This window comes from Scyliorhinus torazame, chromosome 6 (assembly GCF_047496885.1).
Source record: "Scyliorhinus torazame isolate Kashiwa2021f chromosome 6, sScyTor2.1, whole genome shotgun sequence".
Lineage (NCBI taxonomy): Eukaryota > Metazoa > Chordata > Chondrichthyes > Carcharhiniformes > Scyliorhinidae > Scyliorhinus > Scyliorhinus torazame.
The window spans coordinates 77,232,034-77,259,116 of NC_092712.1; the positions used below are offsets into that span (position 1 = coordinate 77,232,034).

A 27,083-nucleotide genomic window follows, 5' to 3' on the forward strand; every position below is an offset into this window, starting at 1 on the left:
TCCCCCCCCACTCCACCCTATCCCCCCCCACTCCACCCTATCCCCCCCCACTCCACCCTATCCCCCCCCACTCCACCCTATCCCCCCCCACTCCACCCTATCCCCCCCCACTCCACCCTATCCCCCCCCACTCCACCCTATCCCCCCCCACTCCACCCTATCCCCCCCCACTCCACCCTATCCCCCCCCACTCCACCCTATCCCCCCCCCACTCCACCCTATCCCCCCCCACTCCACCCTATCCCCCCCCACTCCACCCTATCCCCCCCCACTCCACCCTATCCCCCCCCACTCCACCCTATCCCCCCCCACTCCACCCTATCCCCCCCCACTCCACCCTATCCCCCCCCACTCCACCCTATCCCCCCCCACTCCACCCTATCCCCCCCCACTCCACCCTATCCCCCCCCACTCCACCCTATCCCCCCCCACTCCACCCTATCCCCCCCCACTCCACCCTATCCCCCCCCACTCCACCCTATCCCCCCCCACTCCACCCTATCCCCCCCCACTCCACCCTATCCCCCCCCACTCCACCCTATCCCCCCCCACTCCACCCTATCCCCCCCCACTCCACCCTATCCCCCCCCACTCCACCCTATCCCCCCCCACTCCACCCTATCCCCCCCCACTCCACCCTATCCCCCCCCACTCCACCCTATCCCCCCCCACTCCACCCTATCCCCCCCCACTCCACCCTATCCCCCCCCACTCCACCCTATCCCCCCCCACTCCACCCTATCCCCCCCCACTCCACCCTATCCCCCCCCACTCCACCCTATCCCCCCCCACTCCACCCTATCCCCCCCCACTCCACCCTATCCCCCCCCACTCCACCCTATCCCCCCCCACTCCACCCTATCCCCCCCCACTCCACCCTATCCCCCCCCACTCCACCCTATCCCCCCCCACTCCACCCTATCCCCCCCCACTCCACCCTATCCCCCCCCACTCCACCCTATCCCCCCCCACTCCACCCTATCCCCCCCCACTCCACCCTATCCCCCCCCACTCCACCCTATCCCCCCCCACTCCACCCTATCCCCCCCCACTCCACCCTATCCCCCCCCACTCCACCCTATCCCCCCCCACTCCACCCTATCCCCCCCCACTCCACCCTATCCCCCCCCACTCCACCCTATCCCCCCCCACTCCACCCTATCCCCCCCCACTCCCACCTTATCCCTGTAAACCCACCTTACCGTACCTTTTTTGGACATTAAGGGCAATTTAGTATAGCCAATCCACCTTCCCTGCACATCTTTGGACTGTGGGAGGAAACCGGAGCACCTGGAGGAAACCCACGCAGGCACGGGGAGAACGTGCAGACTCCGCACAGACAGTGACCCAAGCCGGAATCGAACCTGGGACCCTGGCGCTGTGAAGCCATTGTGCTAACCACTATCCTACCGTTGGTAGATTTTACAGAATGAGTGATTATCTTTTTATACATTTGCAGAAAAAGTACATGAAATGGAAAAGGAGCACCTGAACAAAGTTAAGACTGCAAATGAAGTTAAGGTAACTCCATCCATTGGTACAGTCCAAATTAATTCTGTGATGTATTTTCCCTGATGCTTTAAATGATTGTTCTGTAGGCCTGTATATTCATTTATGACATGCATATGATATTTCACAACATATATGTTATACTGTGTTTTATAGATTGTTTCTATGTATAATATTTATCATATTCATTTTTGACTACAGCAAGCTGTAGAGCAACAAATGCAGAGTCATCGTGAGGTCCATCAAAAACAGATCAGTAGTTTGAGGGATGAAATTGAAAAGAAGGAAAAGCTCATCACTGACCTACAAGAGTACGTTTTTTTTAAGCTTGAATTCATTTTGTCTGATTTGTTTATTTTGTAGGTTAAGAAAAAACTGGTCACTCTGTACAGTCCACCAGTTTCCTTTGATATTATATTGATGCATGGCATCCTTTAGCTCAATGATTAAAATGAATCTTTAATGTTTTAGACAAACATGGGAAACTTTTAACAAAGTATTTGATTCCCAACAACTGTCCAAACTTTACAAGCTCCATTAAATAAGGCTTTCTATTGAGTGTACCTTACTTTTAAATTATCATATTGGCAAAATAGGTTGTTGATCAGTTCTTGCATCAGAGGACTTTATGCCCTGGAATTGCACATGTTGGCTAAGAATTGTATTAAGACTCTCAGTTCTGGTCCCGAGGCTGAGCTATTGGAAGAAACTGATGATTTCCCTGCCTATTTGGAGTTCAGAGGAGGGTATAAATTCTTCTCTCATGGCAGGGTGATGTTACTTTATTCGATGTGGTTTATTTTTAAATGGTAATGTTAGCAGCTTAAAACAAAATCTGCTATATTCATGTTCTTCTAGCCAAAATCAGAAAATGATGCTTGAGCAGGAGCGTCTACGTGTAGAACATGAAAAGTTAAAAACTGTGGATCAGGAGAAAAGCCGCAAGTTACATGAACTGACGTAAGTAATGTGTGGGTTTTATGTGCATTTATATGAAAAGACTTTTATAAAGTTTTAATAAATTTTCCAAAATGACTTAAAGGTTAAACTCCTATGCTGTAACAAAATTATTTAATGAAGGGTTTTATTTAATACACTAGCTCAAACGCTTTCCTGTTTATAGGAGCAGGGATTGGGATCAGAATGTTCTGGCTGTTCACACGATCCCGCAGACGGTGCACCCCCACTGCAGATTTCCCAGAGGCGAGGTTGCATTCAATGGGCATCTCCATTGACAGCAGCGGGACCAGAAGATCTCGCTGCTGACCAATGGCCGGCCATGTGAAAAATCCTGCCTGGTTTTAAATTTTTTAAAAAATCATTGTGGCGTTGAAGTAATATGTCATCATTTGTGTAAACATGTCTTATTCTAATACAATCTACTACCATTTAGCATTATGCAGGATCGGCGAGAACAAGCAAGGCAGGACCTCAAAGGACTGGAAGAGACGGTGGTAAGTGAAGTTAAAGATGCTGAGTTTGGGTTTGAGATTTTTTAAAGAATCCATTCATAAAATAAAATTATCGTGCAAGAATTAATCCGTGTTCTCAATTTGATTTCTTTAGGCAAAAGAACTGCAGACACTCCATAACCTTCGGAAGTTGTTCGTTCAAGACTTAGCGACCAGAGTTAAAAAGGTATCCCAAGTACTGGTCTTGCTGCCGAGCATTATCATACACATGTTAGAACATGATGGAAACCAATTCACAGCTGTCAAAATAATTATATTTTGGTTCCTTTCAATACAAAAAAGAAAGTACAGAGGTAGAGGAGAGTTTAAGCATATTTGTTTGTTGGACATTTGAATTTGGATCAGTAAACTTCTGAAGCATGTTTACTAGAAGTAGCTTCTTTTATAGACTTGAAAAAAAATCTTGCATTTATGTTTTATATCATGTCTTCAGGACATCAAAGTACTTTATCAACAGTTTTTTATTTAATGTTATGTAGGATAATGTAGCAGCTAGATTGAATACAGTAAGATCCAACAGATCTGAGTACAGATATGGTTTATTTTCTATTATTAACACCGAAAACCTACTAAGTGTGAAACCAATAATTTTGTCTTGGACCACAAGAGTCTTGCTTTTGGTTTGCCATCCTTAATTTTGAGTGCTGTCCAAGGATTTTCTCTTTCGATGGTTTGTGAACATTGATCCTCAAAAATGGGGCCTTGATTCTGTGAATGGTACAGTCCCGATTTCTAGCATCGATAATAAAAGCAAAATATTGTGGATGTGCATTAGCACAAAGGACCCAAACCCATTAAGAATTTATTGAAGGATCTCCAAACTTTCTGAATGTTGACCTTTTTTATCAACAAATGAAGAAAGTGTTGGACCATCAGTCTAGACTGTTTGAACATGTGCTCCAGAATTGAAAGTCTGTCGTCTAACCCATTATGTCATTGAGTTTCTCTCCCCCCCCCCCCCCCCCCCCCCCCCCCCACACAAAGTTTTATTTCTAATTACAGAAATTTAAATCGGTGTAGTCAGCCTGCATGGCATTGTTTCTTACATGCAATTGATTGGTTTTGCAGGGCAGCACGGTGGTGCAGTGGCAGCACTGCAGTCTCACAGCGCCGAGGTCCCAGGTTCGATCCCGGCTCTGGGTCACTGTCAGTGTGGAGTTTGCACATTCTCCCCATGTTTGCGTGGGTTTCGCCCCCACAACCCAAAGATGTGCAAGATAGGTGGATTGAACACGCTAAATTGACCCTTAATTGGAAAAAATAAATTGGGTACACTAAATTTTTTATTTTTTTAATTGATTGGTTTTGCCCAATCTTGAGTGACAGCAGCTGCAACAGCACAACTACTACATTTTAACTTTTAATCTCAAAATAAACCTTGAAAAGGATTTAAGCTATGAAGCCTATTGTCTGGTTTCAAGATTAAATAAATATAAATTGAAATCCGCTGGAGATCTCTGTCATTACAAATTTACTGTTGGCTTTTATATTTAGAAATTATTAAATATGAAATAACTCCTATAATTGCCCTAAGGTAATTTACTATCGGCTCTCTTGCATAAAATACTTTAAAAAATATTTTGTGCAATATGACTGCTGCAGTATTTATTTTGTACCGCTAGAGGTCCTATGTCCGTTGTTATTCAGGGTAACAAAGTATTAATAACACTGGCTTCTCAACATAATGGCAGAGGTACTATTTGTGATTTTGGAATGGTGCCTTATATCAGCTGAGATTTTTTTTTTTAAATCCAGAACATAGACCTGCTTGGATTCTGGATACTATCTTTCTGATTGCCTCCTGACGAAATTCCATGAGTGGAAATACTGATTTGATTTGGACTTTTGGTCTGGGGTGAATTTTGAATCTCGAGACTAAGATTTCACGACTGCTGAATTAAATAGTTGCACAAATATTCTGCTTAGTGCTCTGATTCAGTAATTGGGGATTGCCATTGCTGACATTCTTGGAAATGATGTGCATTTATTGCCCATCACTAGTGGTTCTTAAATGTGGTTATATGTCACCATCTTGAACCGCTGGTAACTGTTTGGCACAACTGAGGGCTCGTCCGAGGCCAAGGTAATTTTGTTATGGAACTGAAGACCAAGACTGTCTAAGGACGGACAGCATATTTCTTTCCCGAAGGGACCTTATTGAATCAGTTGGATATTTAACTGAAATATGGCAGCTTCATGGTCATATTTATTGATTTTAATTTTTAACAAGGTTTCCAGTCTCCCTTTTTTCAAGCTTAACCTAACTGCTCAAATTGCCGTGGTAGAATTTGAACTCTTCTCTAAATTATTAGTTCAGGCCCCTGAATCACCTATCCAGTAACATACCACTGCATTGCTATTAGTTGTGAGCAACTTCTACCCAAACATTTTTTTTAGCCTTTTCAGTCATAGTTGATTTTAATGACTAACATTTGGATTTTCTCATTCCATACTTCTGTCTAGTCCCTTAAATCCAGATTTTACTTTTTACAAGTTAAACTTAATATAACTACCTATGCTAATCAATTTTGCTTGTTACGGCCCCTAAGAATTCTCTTCAGACATCTATTTTAAGATTATTTACTTCTATAGAGACCACCCGCAAGTATGCCACAGTCCTTCAACTGCAACTATTCTCAAGAGGTAAAACTTTCATTTATGATCTCTTGACTGTGGATGCCTCAGTCCCTTGTTCTAGTTACTTTTCCAATACTTGCAAGATAATTTGCTGGTTGCTTTCATTAGCACAAGACTCTGTGGCGAGTCTTTCACTGGTTTCAAACTAGGCAATATTCCAGCTTCCATTTCCACACAAAATTCAAACTGAGATTAAGCTTGCCCTCTCCCCACAGTAAATGATGAAGTTAGATTTTTGCTCTACTTACAGCGCAGATCTACCTAGTTGTCATTTACTTTGGCTGTCTTTTCTGTGAACTGAACATTACAGACATTAGTTCCAAATTGCAACAACTGAGCTTGACTGGCTCAGCATCTCTTTATAAAGCCTCAACCAGTTTCAGTGTGTCCAGAAGTTTTGGGTTTCTAAATCTCTGGTTCAGTTTTTGTTTCTTTTCTGTTTTCCATTTTCAGTTTCTTATTTTCTGCAGTTAAAGCTTGAATTTTTTTAACTACAAATTATATTGTTATATTCCAAGGCACGTGCACCATGAAATTAGATATTCACAACATTATGCTGATAGTATTATGTGAAATGGGAATGAGGAGGCTCATGTGGAGCATAGTTACTTGCATAGATCAGTTGGGCTGAATGGCCTGATTCTGTGCTGTAGATAGTATACAGCCAAGTTCTCTTATTGGAAGTAATTGAAAAATTCTGGACTGATTCGAATTTGTTGACATTTACTTGTACCCCTGTACTGTAATTCATTGAAGTTGTGTCTTACAGTAATGAAAGGTCCAATTCAAAGCATTTGAATGCCTTGCAGTGGTAAATCTTTATCATTGCTCAATATATTTTATCCTAGAGTGCAGAAATGGATTCTGATGACACTGGTGGTAGTGCTGCACAGAAGCAAAAGATCTCCTTTCTCGAGAACAACCTTGAACAACTCACAAAGGTTCATAAGCAGGTAAGCTAAAGGCATTGACATTTCTACAAGAGAACCTTTTCAGACATCAGACCTTGTGCTTGATTGGCAGAGAGTTCATATTCTGAAAACAAACCGCTGATAATATAGAAAACACACTGATGAGGGATGGAAACTAGCAATCACAAACTTCCAAAACAATAAATCAAAAATGACCATTCATGAATTACTCTCCATTTTTTTGAAAATCATTTGGCCACAATCCTGAATTTTTCACTGAATTGAGTACTTACTATGTAAATAAAATCTGTAACAAGGTATAAAATTAGTAAGTTTACAGGACACCGGTGCCTATTTGAGAATCTTGAGCACTGATGCCCAGATACGTAACAATTAGTAAAAGGGATTTATGTAAAAGCCTATGTTTGCTAGAATCCAGCCACACACCTACAACTTTTGCAATTTTGACTGGCTCAACTCCAGCCATTGAGTGCAAGGACTTGCATTTAATTCTACCCGTTCTAATGGTAAATTACTGAACAAAACCCCAGGAAAACAATTGTAGGAATAATCAATGTTTTTATTTAAATCTTTAGAACATCAGTTATGAACTCCAGCTTTTTCTGAGGTAATTTTAAGAAAGCAAAAATGTGTATGGTGTATATTAGCTGATGTCCTGTAATTGTAGCAAGACCGTAAAAGGCACAAAATAAAAGATTGAACTAAAGTTGTTGAGAATTATTCAAAGCCAAATTCTTAAACCATGGACAATAAGGATAAAATGTTGCTTTGCCATATTACGTTGAGATTTATTGTTTACCTTTAGCGCCTGTTTATGAACTATGTCCTTTGATTGCTTTTTGGAAAACACTTGTTGCCTCATGGCAGGTCTTACCAACGTTCATTGAAGATGTACATCCATCCCCCACTTCCACAAAAACGTCCACCATGCTGTCTCTCCCTCACTGAGCAATGTCATGATAGATCTGCTGGTAGAAGTAAACAGTTTTGACTGGTTTGTGCCTATCTCGCACAAGAGGTTTATAAAGGATAGTCTTTTTGTATTTTTGTTCCCTTGATGGATAAACCCTTACTCAGAACACCAAGATCTGTAACTAACTGAGGTTAGTTACAGATGCAATGCAATAAGTGGTACATTTAAACTTCTTGTTACCCAAGACTGTGGTATTTGCAATTCGCAAATAACAACCTGAATGTTCCAACTTAAACTACCAACCCACAAAGACGGGCCAGTTTAGTAGCCAGGCATTGAAGCAATTGAACCTATATTAAGTTACATGAGCAATCCTTTTGTCTCTTCATGTATTAAGCTATTCAAAGCATTCTTGATTTTGTCTGCTTTGAATAAACGCAATACACTTAAAATATTGTGATTATTCAGCGATCAGATAGGAGTTTATAGATAGAAATCTTACTTTAATGTTCAGCTCCTAGCAGTAAAAATTGAGGTTTTCAATTAATTCATGACTACCAATAAAATCAATCCCCATATTCAAAGCAGCTTTGCTTCATTTCCTATAGTTTATCATTAATTAAAAAAACTAGTTAATTGAGTTATCTATTTATAACACTAATTTCAGTAGCATAGTATGAAATACTATATGTGGGATTTTCCATTCTTGCCCACTCGAGAGCAGAAATTCCCTCCCGAAGTCAACTGACCTTTCAATTGCCCGTCAAATTTTCCATCCCACCTGCAACTATTCCCATGAGTGGCAGGACCAGAAACTTTTGCTCTAACTCCAATTGAAAAGTTTCTTACTCCTTGGTGCTTCAACTGAACCTTTAAATCACCCTAAAAATATAGGAACAGTCTCTGGGGCTGGTATAGCGCACGGTTAAACCGCTGGCTTTGAAATCAGACCAAGGCAGGCCAGCAGCACGGTTCAATTCCCGTATCAGCCTCCCCGAACAGGCGCCGGAATGTGGCGACTAGGGGCTTTTCACAGTAACTTCATTTGAAGCCTACTTGTGACAATAAGCGATTTTCATTTTTCATTTTCTGGGTTCATTATACGTCAAGAACTGGGAAATAAATTTTGGCATCTCGTGTGTACATTAAATTAAAAATAAACCATTTTAAATTGTAAGTTTGTGAAGTCCCGATGTAATGGGATCAGGTTTTCACATTTTACTGATGAGTTGTTATAACTTGCCTTTAGTTGGTACGCGATAATGCAGATCTTCGTTGTGAGCTTCCAAAACTGGAAAAACGACTTCGAGCTACAGCTGAGCGAGTCAAGGCTTTGGAATCTGCTTTAAAGGAAGCGAAAGAGAATGCAGCCCGCGATCGCAAACGTTACCAACAGGAAGTGGATCGCATCAAGGAAGCTGTGCGAGCAAAGAACATGGCAAAGAGAGTGCACTCTGCACAAATTGGTATGTTAGGTACATAGCAGTGTAGAATCAAAGTCATGAAGTGATTATTTTAAATTTTTTTTTTTAAACAATTGATTTGGTTTTGTCCTATGGTTTAATTTGTGGCTAAGAACAAGTTATTTTGTAAATTATTGAAATGACTGGCTTCTCATGTAGGGAGCAGTCATGGACACCGGTCTCCTTTTGTGTGTAACTATTCTATGATTGCACTGAAATAAAATCAGTGCCTAACTTGTATTCACATTTTTGAGTAACAAATTGTACACTCGATTGTATTAACCACAAACTTGGAAATGTAGTCAGAATTAATTGTTTGAAAACTGGGTGAAAGATTAAGCAAGCTAAGCTGCTTTCTCTGGAAAAGAGATTTTAAAATTATGAAGAGTTTGATGGAGGGATATGGAGAAGAGTTTCCACTTGAGCAATTCAGAAGGGGGGAAAAATATAAGATTGAAGCAGGTAGCATGAGACATTTAAGGGAGCAGTATGAACATGAAGGGAATAGCCACTGAGTAACAGACCATCTGAATGGGTGTTTATTTGCTGTAACCTGTTTTGATACATGTTTGTAATAAAATACATTTTTTTTAAAAGACAATCCAAATTGGAGGTAATTAGCATACAAGGAGGCTTGTGGGATGTAAGCATTAGCATAGATCAGTTGGGCTGAATGGTTTGTTTTTCTTCTAATGTAATCAATGCACCATTCCTAATCTATGCGGATAGCAAGTTCTTAAAATGCAAAGCTATACTTGGTCTCTAAGGAATTTTCAAATGTTTTCACAAATGCATTTTGTTTGTTTAGCTAAACCCATCCGCCCTGGTCAACCTCCTATGGCTTCCCCAACTCACCCAAGTGCAATTCGTGGGAGAGGTGGATTCTTCCAGAACAGTCAAGCAGTTGCCGTACGTGGAGGTGGAGGCGGTTCAAAATCAGATAAGTTGTATGTATCTTACATGTGAAAAATTGTTTGAGAAGGTTCTGATAAATCAAATGCTTTGGACTAAATCTGCATATTATTTATGCTTTTGTTGTGGGACAAGGGGTCTTGAGCCCCTGCAAGCTAAGAGTTTGCACACCCTATTTTAACCACTTCCAGATTTTTCAAATCTACATAATTCTGCTCCTTCTCTCGTCAAATCTTTTCCCATTGTAAATATGGATATGCTATCTTGCATGTATCATTTATTACTGGTCAGAACATGTGACATGGGCCATGTGATAGGCGGATTTGAGGATTAGTTGAGCTTAATCAAGGTAAATGCTGTAATTAATTGCACAGATCACGGGCAGCACGGTGGCACAGTGGTTAGCATTACTGCCTACGGCGCTGAGGAACCGGGTTCGAATCCCGGCCCTGGGTCACTGTCCGTGTGGAGTTTGCACATTCTCCCCGTGTTTGTGTGGGTTTCACCCCCACAACCCAAAAGATGTGCAGGGTAGGTGGATTGGCCATGCTAAATTGCCCCTTCATTGGAAAAAGAAATAATTGGGTACTCTAAATTTTTTTTTTTTTAAACATTGCACTGTCTTTATTCTAAAAACTAAATGCTCTGCAGATTTATTTGAAACGTGTGCTTGTTCATTCTGATGAAGTTAAAATCTTAATACACTGTTTCAGTTGAAAATATTCCAACGGCTGGGTGCCATCTTGGTGAAACTACCTTTTTAGGCAGTGGTTACGCCAACAGGATGAAGGAAAAAGACATCCATTGCCAGACTGCTGACCGCCTGCTTTTGAGAAGGTTGCCCTAAGGAAATTTCTGTGATTAACGTAGCTTGTATGTTGGTGCTCCACGCAATTCTCAAAACTGTGAAGAAAAGTGGGTAAAGATCAATTTGAAGGTGTTCTACAAATGTATAGGATTTTGCCCTATTTTCTTCAACCACCATCAATAAGTTAGGTCCCATTGAAAGGCTTGAAGGATTGAAGCAGAAAATGGATTACACCAATGTTACTTTAGAGCCTCTAATTGGCTTCTGAAGCTGATTGGCTTTTTGCTGGCTGGAATGATGCAATTAAAATGCATTAACATTATTTATGAGATATTCCTATGTGGAGTTTTTGGTTACCTTGATTTGTCATTCAAGATTGCCTTGTTTACAGATATTGATGATGGCTTTGGGGAGAACAAAACTATAATTGCCTGCCCATTGTTCCTTTCTGTAATTAAATACATATTCGCAGCAGCTTTTTTTAAGTCTTTAATTGTGGCTATGTAAGCTTCTGTTTGTATGTTTCTTTTAATAAGGTATAATTTTCTACTCTACCTAATGTCCAGCTTTTCTGTTTTGAATTTTATAGTGGGTCGCTTGTTTGATTATTCCAAGTATTTGAAAAGTAGCTACCATTTATCAAAAATAACTAGTGCACAAGTCTCACTGATGTAAAGGTTACACCCCAAGTATTCAAGTCTTGCAGACTTCATGAATCTAGACTTGAAATTTTGTAATTTAGCACAAAACTAAAGTTTTGTTATCCAATTGTTTTTATAGGAACAGATTATGCAGCGTTCGATTTGTTCACCTTTTGGAAATGGCACTATGTCTTTTTTTACATTGTGCAGCAGGATAACATCACCAATATAGACCACTTGTATTCCTTGACTGCTCTTTTTGACTTTCCACAAGTTAACGTCTGCAATTGACCCTAGTAGCTCCAGGTTTGGAAAGTAATAGTGATGGTAGTGGCAGACAAGATTATCAGAATATTGCCTGGGGTGGACCATTTAAGTTATAAAGAGAGGTTGGCTAGCCTTGGGTTATTTTCTCTTCTTATTACTTACTGGCGCAGAGAAGACTGGGGAGTGACCTGATTGAGGTGTACAAGATTGAGGGGCATGGATAGGGAGTAGCTGTTCCCCTTGGTTGAAGGGTCGGTTATGAGGGGACACAAGTTCAATGTGAGGGGTGGAAGGCTTAGCGGGGATTTGAGGAAAATCTTTTTTACCCAGAGAGTGGCGACAGTCTGGAATGCACTGCATGGGACAGTGATAGAGGCAGGAAGCCCCACATCCTTTAAGAAGTCCCTGGATGAGTACTTGGCACGTCATAACATTCAAGGTTATGGGCCAAGTGCTGGCAAGTAGGATTGATGGGCAGACTCGCTGGGCCAAAGGACCTCTTCTGCACTGTAGTATTCTGTGATAGTCATCAACTGTTTTGAAAGGGTCTTTTAAATCCTCTTGTTTCACATATTGATTGGTTATAGTTTACCTATTGAGCTCATAAGTCAGTGGATGACCCTGTTCTGACCTTGGTCCAACAGCACACTGATTCATCAGGCAACTATGCTCGTGCTACATTTGTTGATTTTTCTGCAGCTTTTAATACTGTGCAACTATTGAGTTTATGTCAATCCTACTTTGGATCAGGGATATCTGACACAACAGAAACCAACGGGGGTGTTAGTTTCCGAGATTCACTAAGTCCATGTTAACTAATACTGGATCTCAAGGTGTGTACTGTTGCCTTTGAGTGATTGCCGATCAGAGTACAAGTCATAACCATCTTGAAGTATGCTGCTGATATGGTACTTGTGGGTCACCAGGAATACTGAAGGAACTCTGAAGAAGTTCATAAAATGTTGTGATAACAATTCTCTTAAACTGGACGAAAACAACATGAGGAAATAATTAGCTACAAACCCCAGGAAAAATCCAGTTAATATTGTTCTGTGAAGATTCATGATGTGAACATTGAAATTGTTACTAAGTATAAATATCTAGACGTCAAAATAAATGATATGATGTATTGGAGGGAACAGTGGATAGATGTAGCAGTCAGGGGACATACACAATTATACTATGTCAATTCTTTTTGAGTAGATCCTGCAATCATAAAATATTTCTATCCAGCTATGGTTGAGTGCTATTCTTTTTGGATGTCTTGCCTGGTACTGCTGTATTTGGAAAGCAGACTTTCTAAAGTGTACTGAGATTATTGAACCAAACAACAGGGATTTGAGCTTTTCTTTCTTTATGAAATCTGCTCTCGAAGAATTTCGACGGAAGTGTGACATGAGCAATCAGATCACCCTTTTGTCTCCGTATTACTGCAACTTGCATTCAGGGAAAAAGCTACAGTACCTCAGATGCAGAACAAATTGATTCCTGAACTACTTTGTGCCCTTCTCTAAGAGCTTTAACAGGAGTTTGATGTATTGATGAGGCTATGCACTCAGGGTGGGATTGGCTAATTATTTCAATGCACTGGAATAGTTTTTAATGCATAATTAAAATTGGATCTCTGTGATAGGCTAATTTTCTTTCACACTTTATTGACAAGTATTGGCGTTGGAGCTTTTCATCTTCCATTCATCAGGACAGATTTGCAAGAATACCAATTGTAAAGGGAACAACAGTTTATGCTGCATAAGAATGCTGATTGGCTGGCAAGTGGACTTTAATTGGTAGAGGCATTGAGATGAAGAATGCACCAGGGAACAGTTAACTATCAAACCAAAGCGGTTGAATCTGATTGATCATGGTGTTGCCCTTGGACTGAACCGGGAGTGACTATGCCAAACTTCTGTTTAGTTGAAAAAGGCGCAATGTATGGACATGTTCCTTCTGTCTGCAAAGGGCAGGGCCTGGTTTGTAAAATTGTAGCTTTGGGGCAGCACGGTGGCAGAGCCTCAAAATGCCAGAGACCCAGTTCAATTCCAGCATTGGATGACCATGTGGAGTTTGTATTCTCCCCATGTCTACGTGTGTTTCCTTGGGGTGTTCCGGTTTCTTCCCACAGTCCAAGGATGTACAGGTTAGGTGAATTGGCCATGCTAAATTGTCCCTTGGTGTGCAGGTTGGGTTACGGGGTTACAGATTGGAAACGGCAGACATGGGGAAGGTGCTCCTTCAGAGGGTTGGTGAGGACTCAATGGGCCGAATGGTTTCCTTCTGCACTGTAGGGATTGTATAATTCTAGCACGCATGCCCAACTGATGATCTTGCATTCCAAACAGGATCGTTTGGCAAGCGCTGTCCAATCGCAGAATCTCATCAAATGTTGAGTGTTTTGAGCTTTGCCAACATGGCCTTGTTGGGTATATCAATACTTTTCCTGTTGCGAACAGCCAAATGGACATGCTGCTTGATAAAATCTGCCACTTGGGACATGTGACCTATATGCCTGGCATCACATCAGCACTGAAATTCATATACCACAATACTAATTTGTGATAGAGCATCTTTTCAGCTCGATGACAGCAACGTATTGGTGGCGAATACCACTTCTGAAACGATTAGAAACATAGAAAATAGGAGCAGGAGTAGGCCATTCGGCCCTTCGAGTCTGCTCTGCCATTCTTTATGATCATGGCTGATCCAAGTCAGTAACCTGTTCCTGCTTTTCCCCCAATATCTTTTTTGACTGCTATAGCCCCAAGACTAACTCCTTCTTGAAAACAATGTTTTGGTCTCAACTGCATTCTGTGGTAGTGAATTTCACAGGCTCACCTCTCTGGTGAAGACATTTCTCGTCTCAATCTAAATGGTTTACCCAGCATCCTCAGACTATGACCTTTGGGGTCTGGACTCCCCCGTCATTGGGAACATCCTTCCTTCAACTACCCTGTCCAGTCCTGTTCGAATTTTATAGGTTCCTATGCGATGCCCCTTCATTCTTAACTCCATCAAATATAATCGTATCGACTTGATCGCTCCTCATACATCAGTCCCGTCATCCCAGGAATCAATCTGGCAAACCTTTGCTGCACTCCCTCTATAGTAAGATTATCTCCTCAGATAAGGAGACCAAAACCGTGCACACTATTCCATGTGTTGTCTCAAGGCCCTGAATAATTGCAGCAAGACATCTCTGCGCCTGTGTTGTAATCCTCTCTCTATGAAGCCAACATGTAATTTGCCTTCATTGCCTGCTGCACCTGCATGCTTACTTTCAGCGACTCTTGTACAAGGACACCCATGTCTCATTGCACATTTCCCCCCTCTTAATCTATTGCCCTTCAAATAATATATTTGTTACCAAAGTGGATAACCTCACATTTATCCACATTGTACTGCATCGGCCATGCATTTGTTCACTCACTCAACTTGTCCAAATCACACTGAAGCATCTCAGCATCCTCCTCGCCCTCCTGCCCAGTTTTCTGTCATCTGCAAATTTGGAGATATTACATTTAGTTCCCTCATCTAAATCATTAATAGCTGGGCCCTAGCACTGATCCCTGTGGTACCCTACTCGTCACTACTGTGCCAACCAGTTTTCTATCCATCTTGATGCACTACCCACAATCCCATTTGCTTTAATTTTACACACCAATCTCTTATGTGGGACTTTGTCGAAAGCCTTCTAAAAAAGCAAATACACCACATCCACTGGCTCCCCCTCATCGTGGCTACATCCGTGAAGAATTTCAGTAGATTTCTCAAGCATAGAATCATAGAAGTTTACAGCATGGAAACAGGCCCTTCGGCCCAACCAGTCCATGCCGCCCAGTTTTTACCATTAAGCTAGTCCCAGTTGCCCGCACTTGGCCCATAACCCTCTATACCCATCTTACCCATGTAACTATCTAAATGCTTTTTAAAAGACACAATTGTACCTGCCTCTACTACTACCTCTGGCAGCACATTCCAGACACTCACTACCCTCTGAGTGAAGAAATTGCCCCTCTGGGCCCTTCTGAATCTCTCCCCTCTCACCTTAAACCTATGCCCTCTAGTTTTAGACTCCCCTACCTTTGGGAAAAGATGTTGACTATCTACCTGATCTATGCCCCTCATTATTTTATAGACCTCTATAAGATCACCCCTAAGCCTCCTACGCTCCTGGGAAAAAAGTCCCAGTCTATCCAGCCTCTCCTTATAAATCGAACCATCAAGTCCCGGTAACATCCTAGTAAATCTTTTCTGCACTCTTTCTAGTTTAATAATATCCTTTCTATAATAGGGTGACCAGAACTGCACACAGTATTCCAAGTGTGGCCGTACCAATGTCTTGTACAACTTCAACAAGACATCCCAACTCCTGTATTCAATGTTCTGACCAATGAAACCAAGCATGCCAAATGCCTTCTTCACCACCCTGTCCACCTGCGACTCCACCTTCAAGGAGCTATGAACCTGTACTCCTAGATCTCTTTGGTAAATTTTGCATGATTTTCCTTTTGTAAATCCATGCTGACTCTGTCCGACCCTGCCACTGTCTTCCAAGTGCTCTGCTATTAAATCTTTTGTAATGGACTCTGGCATATCCCCCACTATCGATGTCTCCGTTACCTAAAATTAAGTCCAGTACTGCCTCCTTGTAGGGCCTTCCATGTACTGGCTTTTGAAGTTCTGGGTGCATTTTAAGAATTCCTCTTCCTCAACCTTTTTACACTATGGCTACCCCAATTAATGTTGGGGAAGTTGACTGTCCCACTATCACTACCCTATTACTTTTACACTTCTCTGAAATTTACCTACATATCTGCTCTTCCATTTCTTTCAGACTGTTAGGGGGCCTATAGAACACTTCCAGCAATGTGATTGGTCCTCTTTGGAATCTAATTTCTACCCATATGGCTTCATTTGAAGAGCATTCTAAGATGCTGTCCCTCCTTACTGCTGTAATTGATTCCCTGATCAAAATTGTGACACCCCCTCTTTTACCTCCTTCCATGTCATGCCTGAATATCCTATATCCTGGACTAGTGAGCTGCCAATCCTGTCCCCCTCTCAACAAGTCTCAGTGATAACATACCCCCATGTTTTAATTTGTGCCTTCAACTCTTCTCCCTTGTTCGTCAGACTCCTTGCATTAAAATAGATACCATCCAGTCTTGCCAAACACCCTCGTGACTTATCTACTCTAGAAATTCTATGCCTTCCTGATTCATTTGATTTCTCTTCTGATTTTGACTGTGCATCTATCACTGCTGAATCTTCTCTCAGGATCCCAACCCCCTTGCAATATAGTTTAAACCCTTCCCAATAGCGCTAGCGGACCTCCTTGTAAGGATGTTGTTCCCATTGCGGTTCAGCTGCAACCATCCATGTGGCATCTTAGTGGGATACAGATGATGTAATGGGAGGAGCTAGGTCTGTCTGTAGTTTTGCAGTCTTTTTGTAGGATTTTTAGTTACAGTTTTGCAAAATAATGTTACGTTGATCAGAAGTGTACTGGATCTGCTGTTGAAAGGAGCTCATCAAATGTGTCTACACAGCTAAGAAAGTAAACATGTTGCGTTAGCTTTATTTATAAGTGGAATTTGAACTGTGTTGGGTTGCTTAATTGGAATTAATGGCAGGTATAGATAGTAAGTTATCAATTTTTTCCCCTTTTTACTTAACGACTGTTTAACTGATAATTGTAAAGCTATTACTCTGATAGTGTTGTTAATTCTGTGTTTGAATTAAAGTTTGTTTTAACATAAAGATTATTGGTCAAAGTCATCACTCCTAGGTGAGGTATCTTTTCGTCACACTTTTGAAAATAGAAAAATTGTTTTGGGTTCTCGTCCAGATCCTAACAAGGGTCTGGTCCGGTATCGTAACCGTACACACAAGGCTTGTTAAGAAGATGTAAACCCATGAAATTGAAGTGAAAGAGATGCTGTGAACATTGTTTTTCAGACTAGAAGGCAGTTTGCATTGGTATCAAGGGTCAGTTTTGGGTCTGTTACACTTATCAGTTTTTCTAAATGACCTTGTCTCTGATGTAGGATGCAGCAGTAATGTTTCCAGATGATATGAAACTTGGCAAATTGATGAGGGTAGTTGTAGACTACAGGATGACTAAATAGGAAGAAGCATAGGAGATGGAGTTTAATGATGAGAACACTGGAGGGCTAAAATGGAAAGCTTGTCTATTATAAATAACAATGCTTTCAAAAAATATAAATGAGCAGATCGAGATCTTGGCATCCATGTACATCCTCAAATAAGGCAGGACAAGTTAATGTTTTAAAATAGGGAATAAAATATTAAAACATGGGGATCATATCGGAACATAATCACTAGTTGGGCCTCAACTGGAGTATTGTGGATAATTCTGAGCATCACTCTTCAGGAAAGATGTGTAAAAGTACCAGGATATTACAGAGGACAAGGGACTTATAGAATTCACAGTGCAGAAGGAGGCCATTCGGCCCATCGAGTCTGCACCGGCACTTGGAAAGAGCACACTTAAGTCCACCCTATCCTGGTAACCCAGTAACCCCACCTAACCTTTTTGGACACTAAAGGCAATTTAGCATGGCCAATCCACCTAACCTGCACATCTTTGGACTGTGGGAGGAAACCGGAGCACCCGGAGGAAACCCACGCAGACAGTGGGTGAACGTGCAGACTCCGCACAGACAGTGACCAAGGCGGGAATCGGACCCGGGATCCTGGAGCTGTGAAGCAACTGTGCTAACCACTGTGCTACCATGCTGCCCATTTATGACTTTATGCTGACTTCATTTATGAAAAGAGGCTGGATAAGACCATTCCTCTTGAAACAATTAGTGACCAAAGAGGTTTTCATGGCTAGATTTTAATACAGAAAATCTGTTCCCTCTGACAAGTTTGTCAGCAATCGGTGGTCACAGCTGTTCTGATTTTTCAAGGAATGAAGGGCCTTCTGTGCTACCATAGAAACTGTACAATGGCATTTTTGTTAAGTAACCCCTTCTAATGATATTAACTGATTGTACTGTAGATTGTTAGCTGGTATATTTGTTTTTATTTTAAAATGTTTCATACTATCTGACCGCATCACCTAACCCTACACTACATCCCTCAGCTGGGAAGCTGCATTAGTTTAGTCTATAAAATGCTCACTGGAGCAATTCACTGAAAAGGAGAGGGGTGTGAAACCTCCTGCCAGCATCTAGTGGCCTGGCTGTGACATTTATTTGGTAAAATCAATCAATGAATGTCACTTGGAATTGAGATTGACGTACAGTTTTATTATGAAATGATAACCATATTGTGGAGGGAAGTGGTAGCTTCAGGAAGGACATTCCGGGTAATCAAGGGGGAAGTGGTGTAGTGTAATGGGTAGCAGTAGCTGCAGTGATGTGGAACCAGGCCCTGGGTGAAAAGGAATGTGTGAAGTTTCTGTACTCTGGTCAAAATCTTATGCTTTTGTAGCTGGTGCATTTGCTTCAGGTAAGTGCTGTTTTATGTATAACTATTTCTGATTATAAATGATTGTCAGAATAAATTGGTAGGACAGCTAGACAAAATTTTCTAATAGTGTGTTCAGGCACTTGCTCGCCAAAAGATAAAAATCAAGATTTGTTTAGAAGTCTGGAATTGTACTAAAGAATAACTTTTTTTTTTTTTTTTTTTTTTTTGTAGTGTCAGTGGAGGGGTTGCTAATAATGCTGAAGTTGGAGACATTGGCTTCTTGCCTTCACCTGTTAACGGTAGGTCATCTGCTAAATATGAGTAATGTCAAGCTTGTTGGGTTAGGGGAGTATTTTTAATGTATTTTCAGCAGGTCATTCGGTGTATTCAGAAAGATGCACAAGGAATCTGTATTTAGGAATGTCTGTGTGCAGCGCATGTGGTCTTGCATATTTTGGAATGTGGTGTGTTCCTGAACACCTGTAATTGTTCCTGAAGCATCTCTCCGTTTGTTGTCTATGCAACTAGGTGGTGGATTAATTGTTGCAGTGAAGAATGGATGTACGATATTTGAGATCATCTTGATTTTACAGTAGTCATGACCGCGAAACAGTCAGCGTTCATTGGCATTACTCCTCTTAAACTGATAGCAACCTCTTGAGTTCACGCACAGAAATCCAGAAGTTGCTATCTTGAAACATTCCAGTTGTGACTTGTTTTTAGGTTTTTAATGGTATACAAAGTTTATAACAACTAGTCTGGCCCTGAAAAACTATTTTTTAAACAAATTTCTCCATTTTGGTAAAAATACACTTAATTTTTTGATATGACAATTTCTACCTTAATCTACCTGTAGCCTCCACTTTTTAATACCATTTTACAGTGCATTTTACTTCCTGGTTTAATGTGAATACTTCAATGTGATTGGTTTTATCCTGTTTGATGACATCCTTGGATATCTGGAGATCCCCTTACTAATGTCGGAAGGAGAAAATCCACATCATGAAGATACCTAGATCTTTGTGGACCGCTTTCTTCAAAGTCTGACTTGTGACAAATTAATTTGTTGTCCTTGTGTTTGCAAGATCAAATCAGTGATTTTTTTTGTTGATCTCTTACAATTGATATGCAAATCTGAATTATCATTAACAATTCTGGCTATCAGTGATTCATTTTAATTTGAACGGTTTTGCAGTATAATCCTAAATGTGCATTATTAGACCACTGTAACCTAATTTGTTTCTGGAGGGTGATATGATAATCTTGTGTCTACAAGATTATGAGGGACAAGGATAGACTGGATGGGCAGGCATTCTTTCCCAGGGTGGAGGGGTCGGTCACCAGGGGGCAAAGGTTTAAGATCTGTGGGCAAAGTATAAAGGAGATGTGCGAGGCAGGTTTTTTACGCAGAGGGTGGTGAGTGCCTAGAACCCATTGGGAGGTTGTGGAAGCAGATACATTAACCGCATTCAAAAGGTATCTTGACAAACACATTGGTAGGACGGGTATAGAGGGATACGGCACACACAACAAGTGCTGAGGGTTTTGGCAAAGGTTGGTATGACTGGTACAGGCTTGGAGGGCCGAAGGGCCTGTTCCTGTGCTGTATTGTTCTTTGTTCGTATGATATGCAAAATATCTAGTTAATGGGTGAGATAAATGGTGAAAATCTGGATTAATTGAATATTGTGTTTGAGAGTGAAACGGTTTGAATAACTGGTATACCTGCTGCAGGGGCTGATAAAAATGGGTTTACTGCACTACACCAGTGGAAGGCAAGAATTGTTCTTTTGAAGTATTTTTCCTGTAATGTATCCATTATAGTCAATAAGGGTCGTCTCCAAGCTTTTCTCACTTACTCACACAATCATTTTTAAACATTCCATTAACTTTACTGTTACGCCTTTTCTCTCTCCCTTTCTCTTCTGGATATTCTTGGATCATGCAGGTGACCTGAGAGATGTAAATGACAATAGGTGAATGCATAATCTCTATTCTCACACTTGTAGTGATAGTTAATTCCCTCCCCCAAATGTTTCCTAATCCTATAGATCCCCATAGAACCTGTGTATTTGAAATAAGTCCAGATCTCATTGCATACAATGCCATCTCAATGCAGTTTTGCTTTCACTGATACCCTATTAATAGGCTCTCCTATTAATCACTCACCTGATGAAGGAGCTGTGCTCCGAAAGCTAGTGATTCGAAACAAAACTGTTGGACTTTAACCTGGTGTTGTAAGACTTCTTACTGTGTCCACCCTGTTAATAGTACACTGAAGAAACTACTGTTTGCCTTTGAGAGTGAGCATATTTCACTTTTGCTTTTTAAAATAAATTTAGAGTACCCAATTCATTTTTCACAATTAAGGGGCAATTTAGCGTGGCCAATCCACCTAGCCTGCACATCTTTGGGTTGTGGGGTCGAAACCCACGCAAACACGAGGAGAATGTGCAAACTCCACACGGACAGTGACACAGAGCCCCTGGGACCTCGGCACCGTGAGGCAGCAGTGCTGACCATTGTGTCAAAGTACTGCCCCCCCCCCCCATATTTCACTTTCCTACATGGAAAACACTTGGTATGACTAAGCTAATTCAGCCAGTAACCATCCTAAAGTGTTGGTTGAGATTTTGGTAATCTGACTGACTGTGTATTTCTGGTGAAAATGTCTTGATGAAGGGTGGTGCAGTGATTAGCACTGCTGCCTATGACGCTGAGGACCCGGGTTCGATCCCAGCCCCAGGTCACTGTCTGTGTGGAACAAAGAACAGCACGGGAACAAGCCTTCCAAGCCTGAGCCGATCACGTGTCCTATCTAGACCAACCGCCTGTATCTTTCTATACCCCGTCTGTTCATGTGTTTATCTAGATAAGTCTTAAAGGTCGCTATCGTATCTCCCTCAACCACCTCACTTGGCAGTGCATTCCAGGTCACCAACACCCTCCGTGTTTATAAAAAAAAAAAAAACTCCCCTGCACATCAAAACTGAATCTATCCCCCTCACCTTGAACTTGTGCCCTCTTGTAATTGTCATTTCCGCCCTGGGAAAAAGCCTCCAACTGTTCACCCTATCTATACCCCTCATAGTTTTATAAACTTCTATCAGTACCTGTCTTCTATGGCCAAGCCAGTTCAGAATCCATTTAGCCAGTTCATCCCTGACCCCGTGTGATTTTAAACTTTCGCACCAGCCTGCCATGAGGGACCTTGTCAAATGCTTTGCTAAAATCCATGCGCACAACATTCACAGCCCTTCTCTCATCAATCATTTTTGTCACTTCCTCAAAAAACTCAATTAAGTTAGTGAGCTCATGAGTTCCCTCGTAGAAAGCCATGCTGTCTGTCGCTAATAAGACCATTCCCTTCCAAATGTGCAATCGATCCTATCTCTGAGAATCTTTTCCAACAATTTCACTATCACGGACGTGAAGCTCACTGGCCTATAATTACCTGGGTTATCCTTGGTACCTTTCTTAAATGACGGGATAACTGGAGTTTGCACATTCTCCCCGTGTCTGCGTGGGCTTCACCCCCACAGCCCAAAGATGTGCAGGGTTGGTGGATGGGCCATATCTTTTTATTAAAACAGTAAAAAATATATACAAGACCAAATGGTACAAACACTAATTTTGTGTTGGAGAAACCGGATACCCTCCCCTCAGTACCAACGTACGGGGTGAGGGGATAGGATACTCTGATTATTAAAACAATTCACAACGCATTTCTACAAAAAACAAATGGTACAAGCACTAAACTTTGCGCTGGAGAGACCAGATACCCTCGCCTCTGTACCAACAGAAGGGAAAGGAAGGAGGTGGTGGGGAGAGAGGGGAAAGGAGGGTTGTGGGGAGGGAGGGAATCCGGGTGTTGGTGGAGGGGGGGGGCCCCAATAGGGCACTGCCTGAACTATCTACGGAGGCAGAAAAATAAAAGAACCTTCAATTATGATGTGCCAGATTCCATGAGTCCCCCAGAGGGGGTGAGGGGCGACAGTGTCAGGCACGAGTGGGTCCTGCTATAGAGTGCACCCTGCGCTCCCAAAACTGGGCAACTGACAGCCTTCGGACAGTCGCCCTCCGGGCCCGAATTCTCCATCACACTTGAGTGCGGCAGGCGGCACAGGCCGACTAATGAACCCAGGGGCTGCCTTGATCCTGCCACCAGGATCATCGACAGGCGGGATCTCCTCAGGCTCCTCCCGGGACCCTGTGCCAGTGGGAGGCGGTGGTGCAGATGCCTGCTCTGCGTTAAATTGCCCCTTAATTGGGGGGGGGGGGAAATAATTGGGTACTCTCTAAGTGTCTTAATGTGACCCATAATTTTGTCGCAATGTGGTGAGCAAAAGTTTTAATTTCCCTGTGTATAGGGAAGTCCACTTTTAATAATTTGTTGAATTTATAGGTATCTTTAAATTCAATAATATTTGAATTGAAAGAAAAGCTCAATTTTAGTGTAAAAACTTAAATGCTGATTGAACACATTATTACAGTTTTGCTACACATTTAATTCCACAATGTCAATATCTGAAAGGGAAAGTAAATTAGTTTCTTTGCTTGCTCCATTCAGCAAATGCTGGGAGCAGGATTAGGCCATTAAGCCTGTTGGGGCTATTCTGCCATTCAACGTGATCGTGGCTGATCTGTGCCCTCACTGCACCCATCTTTCTTGCTGCCCTGGACTAGCAAAAGTCCGTCGATCTCCAACTTAAAGATATTAGTTGAGCCGGCATCTACTGATTGTGGGAGGAAGTTCCACACTTCCACAACCCTTGTATTATTATTACTAACCTCTCATGAAAGATCTATCTCTGATTTTAAATACTAAAGCATAAATGTTGTTGAATTTACATCTAATGCACCTATTTTAAAATCGGGCTTCCCAGTTATAGCTCAATTTTTAATCTTCACTTCTTTACCTTTTCCCTTGTCCCTCCTACAATTCCATTAAGGGGAAATTTATTCTAGCTTTATTTTTTCCACTAAAATAAAAATGCCGTTTGTTTCATAATGCTATTCGGATATTTGTATCATGAAGTGATTCAAGCTACAATGTGATTTGGCTAGCACTTTTTTTAATGCCAGTTTCTTCTTTTTTCCAGCTGCTAAAGGAACAACATAATCAAAGAGAAATCGGCATCATCCAAACAACCCATCATTCCAAAGCAGTGCGAACTCTCCAACTAAGACTTTTCACAGGATTATTTTTGAAAAATAAAAAAAACTGGCCTGTACAGCTCCACCCTTGGCAAAATCTCCTTACTGATCTCCTTGCAAAACAGAGTGCAATGTAGGCGTCTTGCAAATAACTACATCTAATTTAACATGTAGCTCCATTGCACAGTACATTGTCATTCATGTCTTAAATTTAGTCTGCACTGTGCCAAGTTGAATGTACGTTGTTGCAGGAAAACTTTAGCAGAAGCGTTGAAGCCTAATTTGTGTACATTTCATTGTTTTAGGACTTGTGAAACAATGTCGCCAAGTAGATTTGATAAGCTTGTTTTACAGAGAAAAATGATTTGGAGGAACGCAGCTATCACCCTCGTGTAAATTAAGATAGTACTTGGAAGTTTTTCTTGAAATGGATTTTGTTTTGGTTAGAGATGAAGAGGAGTAGTACAATTTGAATACTGAAGGTACATTTGTGACAGTATGGGGTTAGAGCAGAGTGTTAGGGTAGTACTGAGTAAAAAGCTGCTAATAATGAAATACAGGAATGTTCTTTGAGACTGTTTAACATGAATATATTGTGGCATTGTCCAACTAAGGTAATGGGAGAACGCTGAAATACATTGGCTGACCATAAATTAAAAGGCATTATATTTTGAGATGAAGCACGCAACAGCATATTCTGTCCAGATTCTTGCCATTGCTTTGTGGTAAATTAAGGATCAGTATTTCACCCGTGGGTTCATTATACGGCAAGACAGCATTATTTAAATGTATTTGAGTTAAGGCATTGTACTGATACTGGTTTTATAATGGATTTCAGGTGAAGTACAAACACAATTTTTTTTTAAAAAGTTGTAATTGATAAAATCATTAAGAACTGGCCAATGCTTGAACATTTTGCCCTCGTCTCTCTAGTGTGTTAGTACATGTTGTTAATCACACCATTCACTGATAACAAATACAAATCAAAAATGGCCAATAAAAATAGGCACAAATGGAAAGCAGGTACATATTTGTAAAGTACTATTTTACCATAATTGGGGTTTTCTAAAAAAGCAAAATACTGATGGTGAGTCTAACTTGTCTTTAAAAAAAAATCTTATCCACAACAGTTAAAACTGGTTCTAATCTGGCACTTATCCAGAAAATATTTGCAACATAAGAGGCTGGTTATTAACGCATATGGGAAAAGGTTATGAACAGAATAAATAGTGCATATCATTAGATAACTGGGTAAGATTTGTTTATTGGGAGAGGGAAAAATGAGAAAGCAAAATGTGATGAACAAACTTCAGTGAAGTGTCTCAAGGCACCCAATGGTCTAAATCTAGTCCTGATGTAAACATTGTTGAGGCATATCTTGAAGTGGCACAGTCCCCAAATGTGTCTATCTTACATGTGTCATTTGTTATAATTACTAAAATACAAGTCTCTGCTTGTCAATTCAATTTGTGCAGTGTTTTACATATGACTATAGGCAGAAGGCTGTTCTGTTCATCCTAAACTTAATGAATCAAAATTAGCAAAGAAGACTATTGGAGATGTGAATAAGTGAATTAATTCTTGTGCAAATAAAAATGCACTTTACAAGTTAGTAAATAGCCAAATTGGCAGGTGGTATAAATGTGTGGTCTGAATAAATGACTCATTGATATACCATTTAAAACATGATCATTTTTGGCATTGTGTACTATATCTTTCAGCCTCCAAATTTTCCAGCTCTGTTTTACTTCTCACTGGAATCTGACCAACAAATCAGCCAATAAAGCAACTCTTGAGTTAAACATAGTGCCGAACATGCGTCAACCACTATTGAGGATCAATTGTATCTGAAGCCTTTTTCATTTAAAGGTCGATCACTCTTCGATTTGTTGCTCTTGATACTGGTAAACCAGTCAGTGTATCAGGACATCTGATAAAAAAGGCCTTAGAGGATTGATTGAAACCTTGTTTGATTATCCTTACTTCAAAAAACAATGCCATATTCCATGTGGTTTTTTGCGGGGGGGGGAAGAATATTTGGACCATAAGACTTGATTTATTATTTAAGATGAAACTTAATTGCTTTTGTACATTTATTGTCTTGTCAAAGTACAAAGAACCTAATTTTGCATATTGTTAGATTTTCTGTTTGGTATATTGGGTCATGTATGTGCCTAACACTCAATATTGGAAGAAAGTGTAGTCACTGCACTGATGACATGACTGGTTTAAGGACTTATTTCTTATATTGCAATTTTCTTTGTGCAATTTCAAATATGTGACATGCATCAAAGTTGCCATGGCAAATCATCTGGACAGGACAGCACATGGTGTTAAATTTATTCTCATTTGTTGAATAGTAAATGGCTTGCTATCCTGATTGCAATGCAGTGTACCCTTCAAGTGCTTATTGTGAGCTTGTTCCTCAGATCTTGTAGAAATGAATGGTTTTAAAGCATAAACGCAATTGAATAAAAACCTTGTATTTATTCATGGTGATCAACTAAATTATTTGCATAATTTAAACAATGCTAAGGAAATTACTGTAATAGGTCTAAATTTGACATGAGATGACACTAAGGTTTCCGCCTGTGGAATATGGTGCAGAATAAGTCGGACAGCAGAAGGCACATAAAATTCTGTTTTTGTTAAGCCATCATTTAGTTTTGACTGACTGCATGCTGTAAATGTATTTGTGTTTAAATAAATGACTTTTTGTCTGGGAATTCAGTGAACATTTGAGTAGAAACATTTTTTACATTAAAAACCACAGTCCAACACACACCTAATGACTGCTTAATTATAAAGTACAAAAGAAAAATCTTGGTGTTTCCATGCAAACTAGTAGCGTTTGGCCACTTGGCACCACTTTGTCCAGTGGAAGGTTCGTATGGAAAATATTCAATCCAGTTATTGAAAATTCTAGTCAGTTTAA

General features: G+C 40.8%; 1 protein-coding gene across 2 annotated transcripts in view; it reads left to right on the forward strand.

The window, feature by feature from the left end:
• The window catches only part of LOC140424849 (kinesin-1 heavy chain), a 176,284-nt gene extending 149,401 nt beyond the window's left edge, over positions 1-26,883 (forward strand). The window contains exons 18-27 of one of the 2 annotated variants that reach the window (XM_072508346.1): positions 1,460-1,521; positions 1,711-1,820; positions 2,368-2,469; positions 2,903-2,963; positions 3,076-3,147; positions 6,467-6,571; positions 8,713-8,929; positions 9,735-9,873; positions 19,223-19,290; positions 24,094-26,883. In XM_072508346.1, coding sequence (XP_072364447.1) covers positions 1,460-1,521; positions 1,711-1,820; positions 2,368-2,469; positions 2,903-2,963; positions 3,076-3,147; positions 6,467-6,571; positions 8,713-8,929; positions 9,735-9,873; positions 19,223-19,290; positions 24,094-24,113 — 956 coding nt within the window. In that variant the 3' untranslated portion in view covers positions 24,114-26,883. The remainder of the gene's footprint in view (positions 1-1,459; positions 1,522-1,710; positions 1,821-2,367; positions 2,470-2,902; positions 2,964-3,075; positions 3,148-6,466; positions 6,572-8,712; positions 8,930-9,734; positions 9,874-19,222; positions 19,291-24,093) is intronic. The other variant, XM_072508347.1, reaches the window with a different exon arrangement.
• The last annotated feature ends 200 nt before the right edge of the window (positions 26,884-27,083 follow it).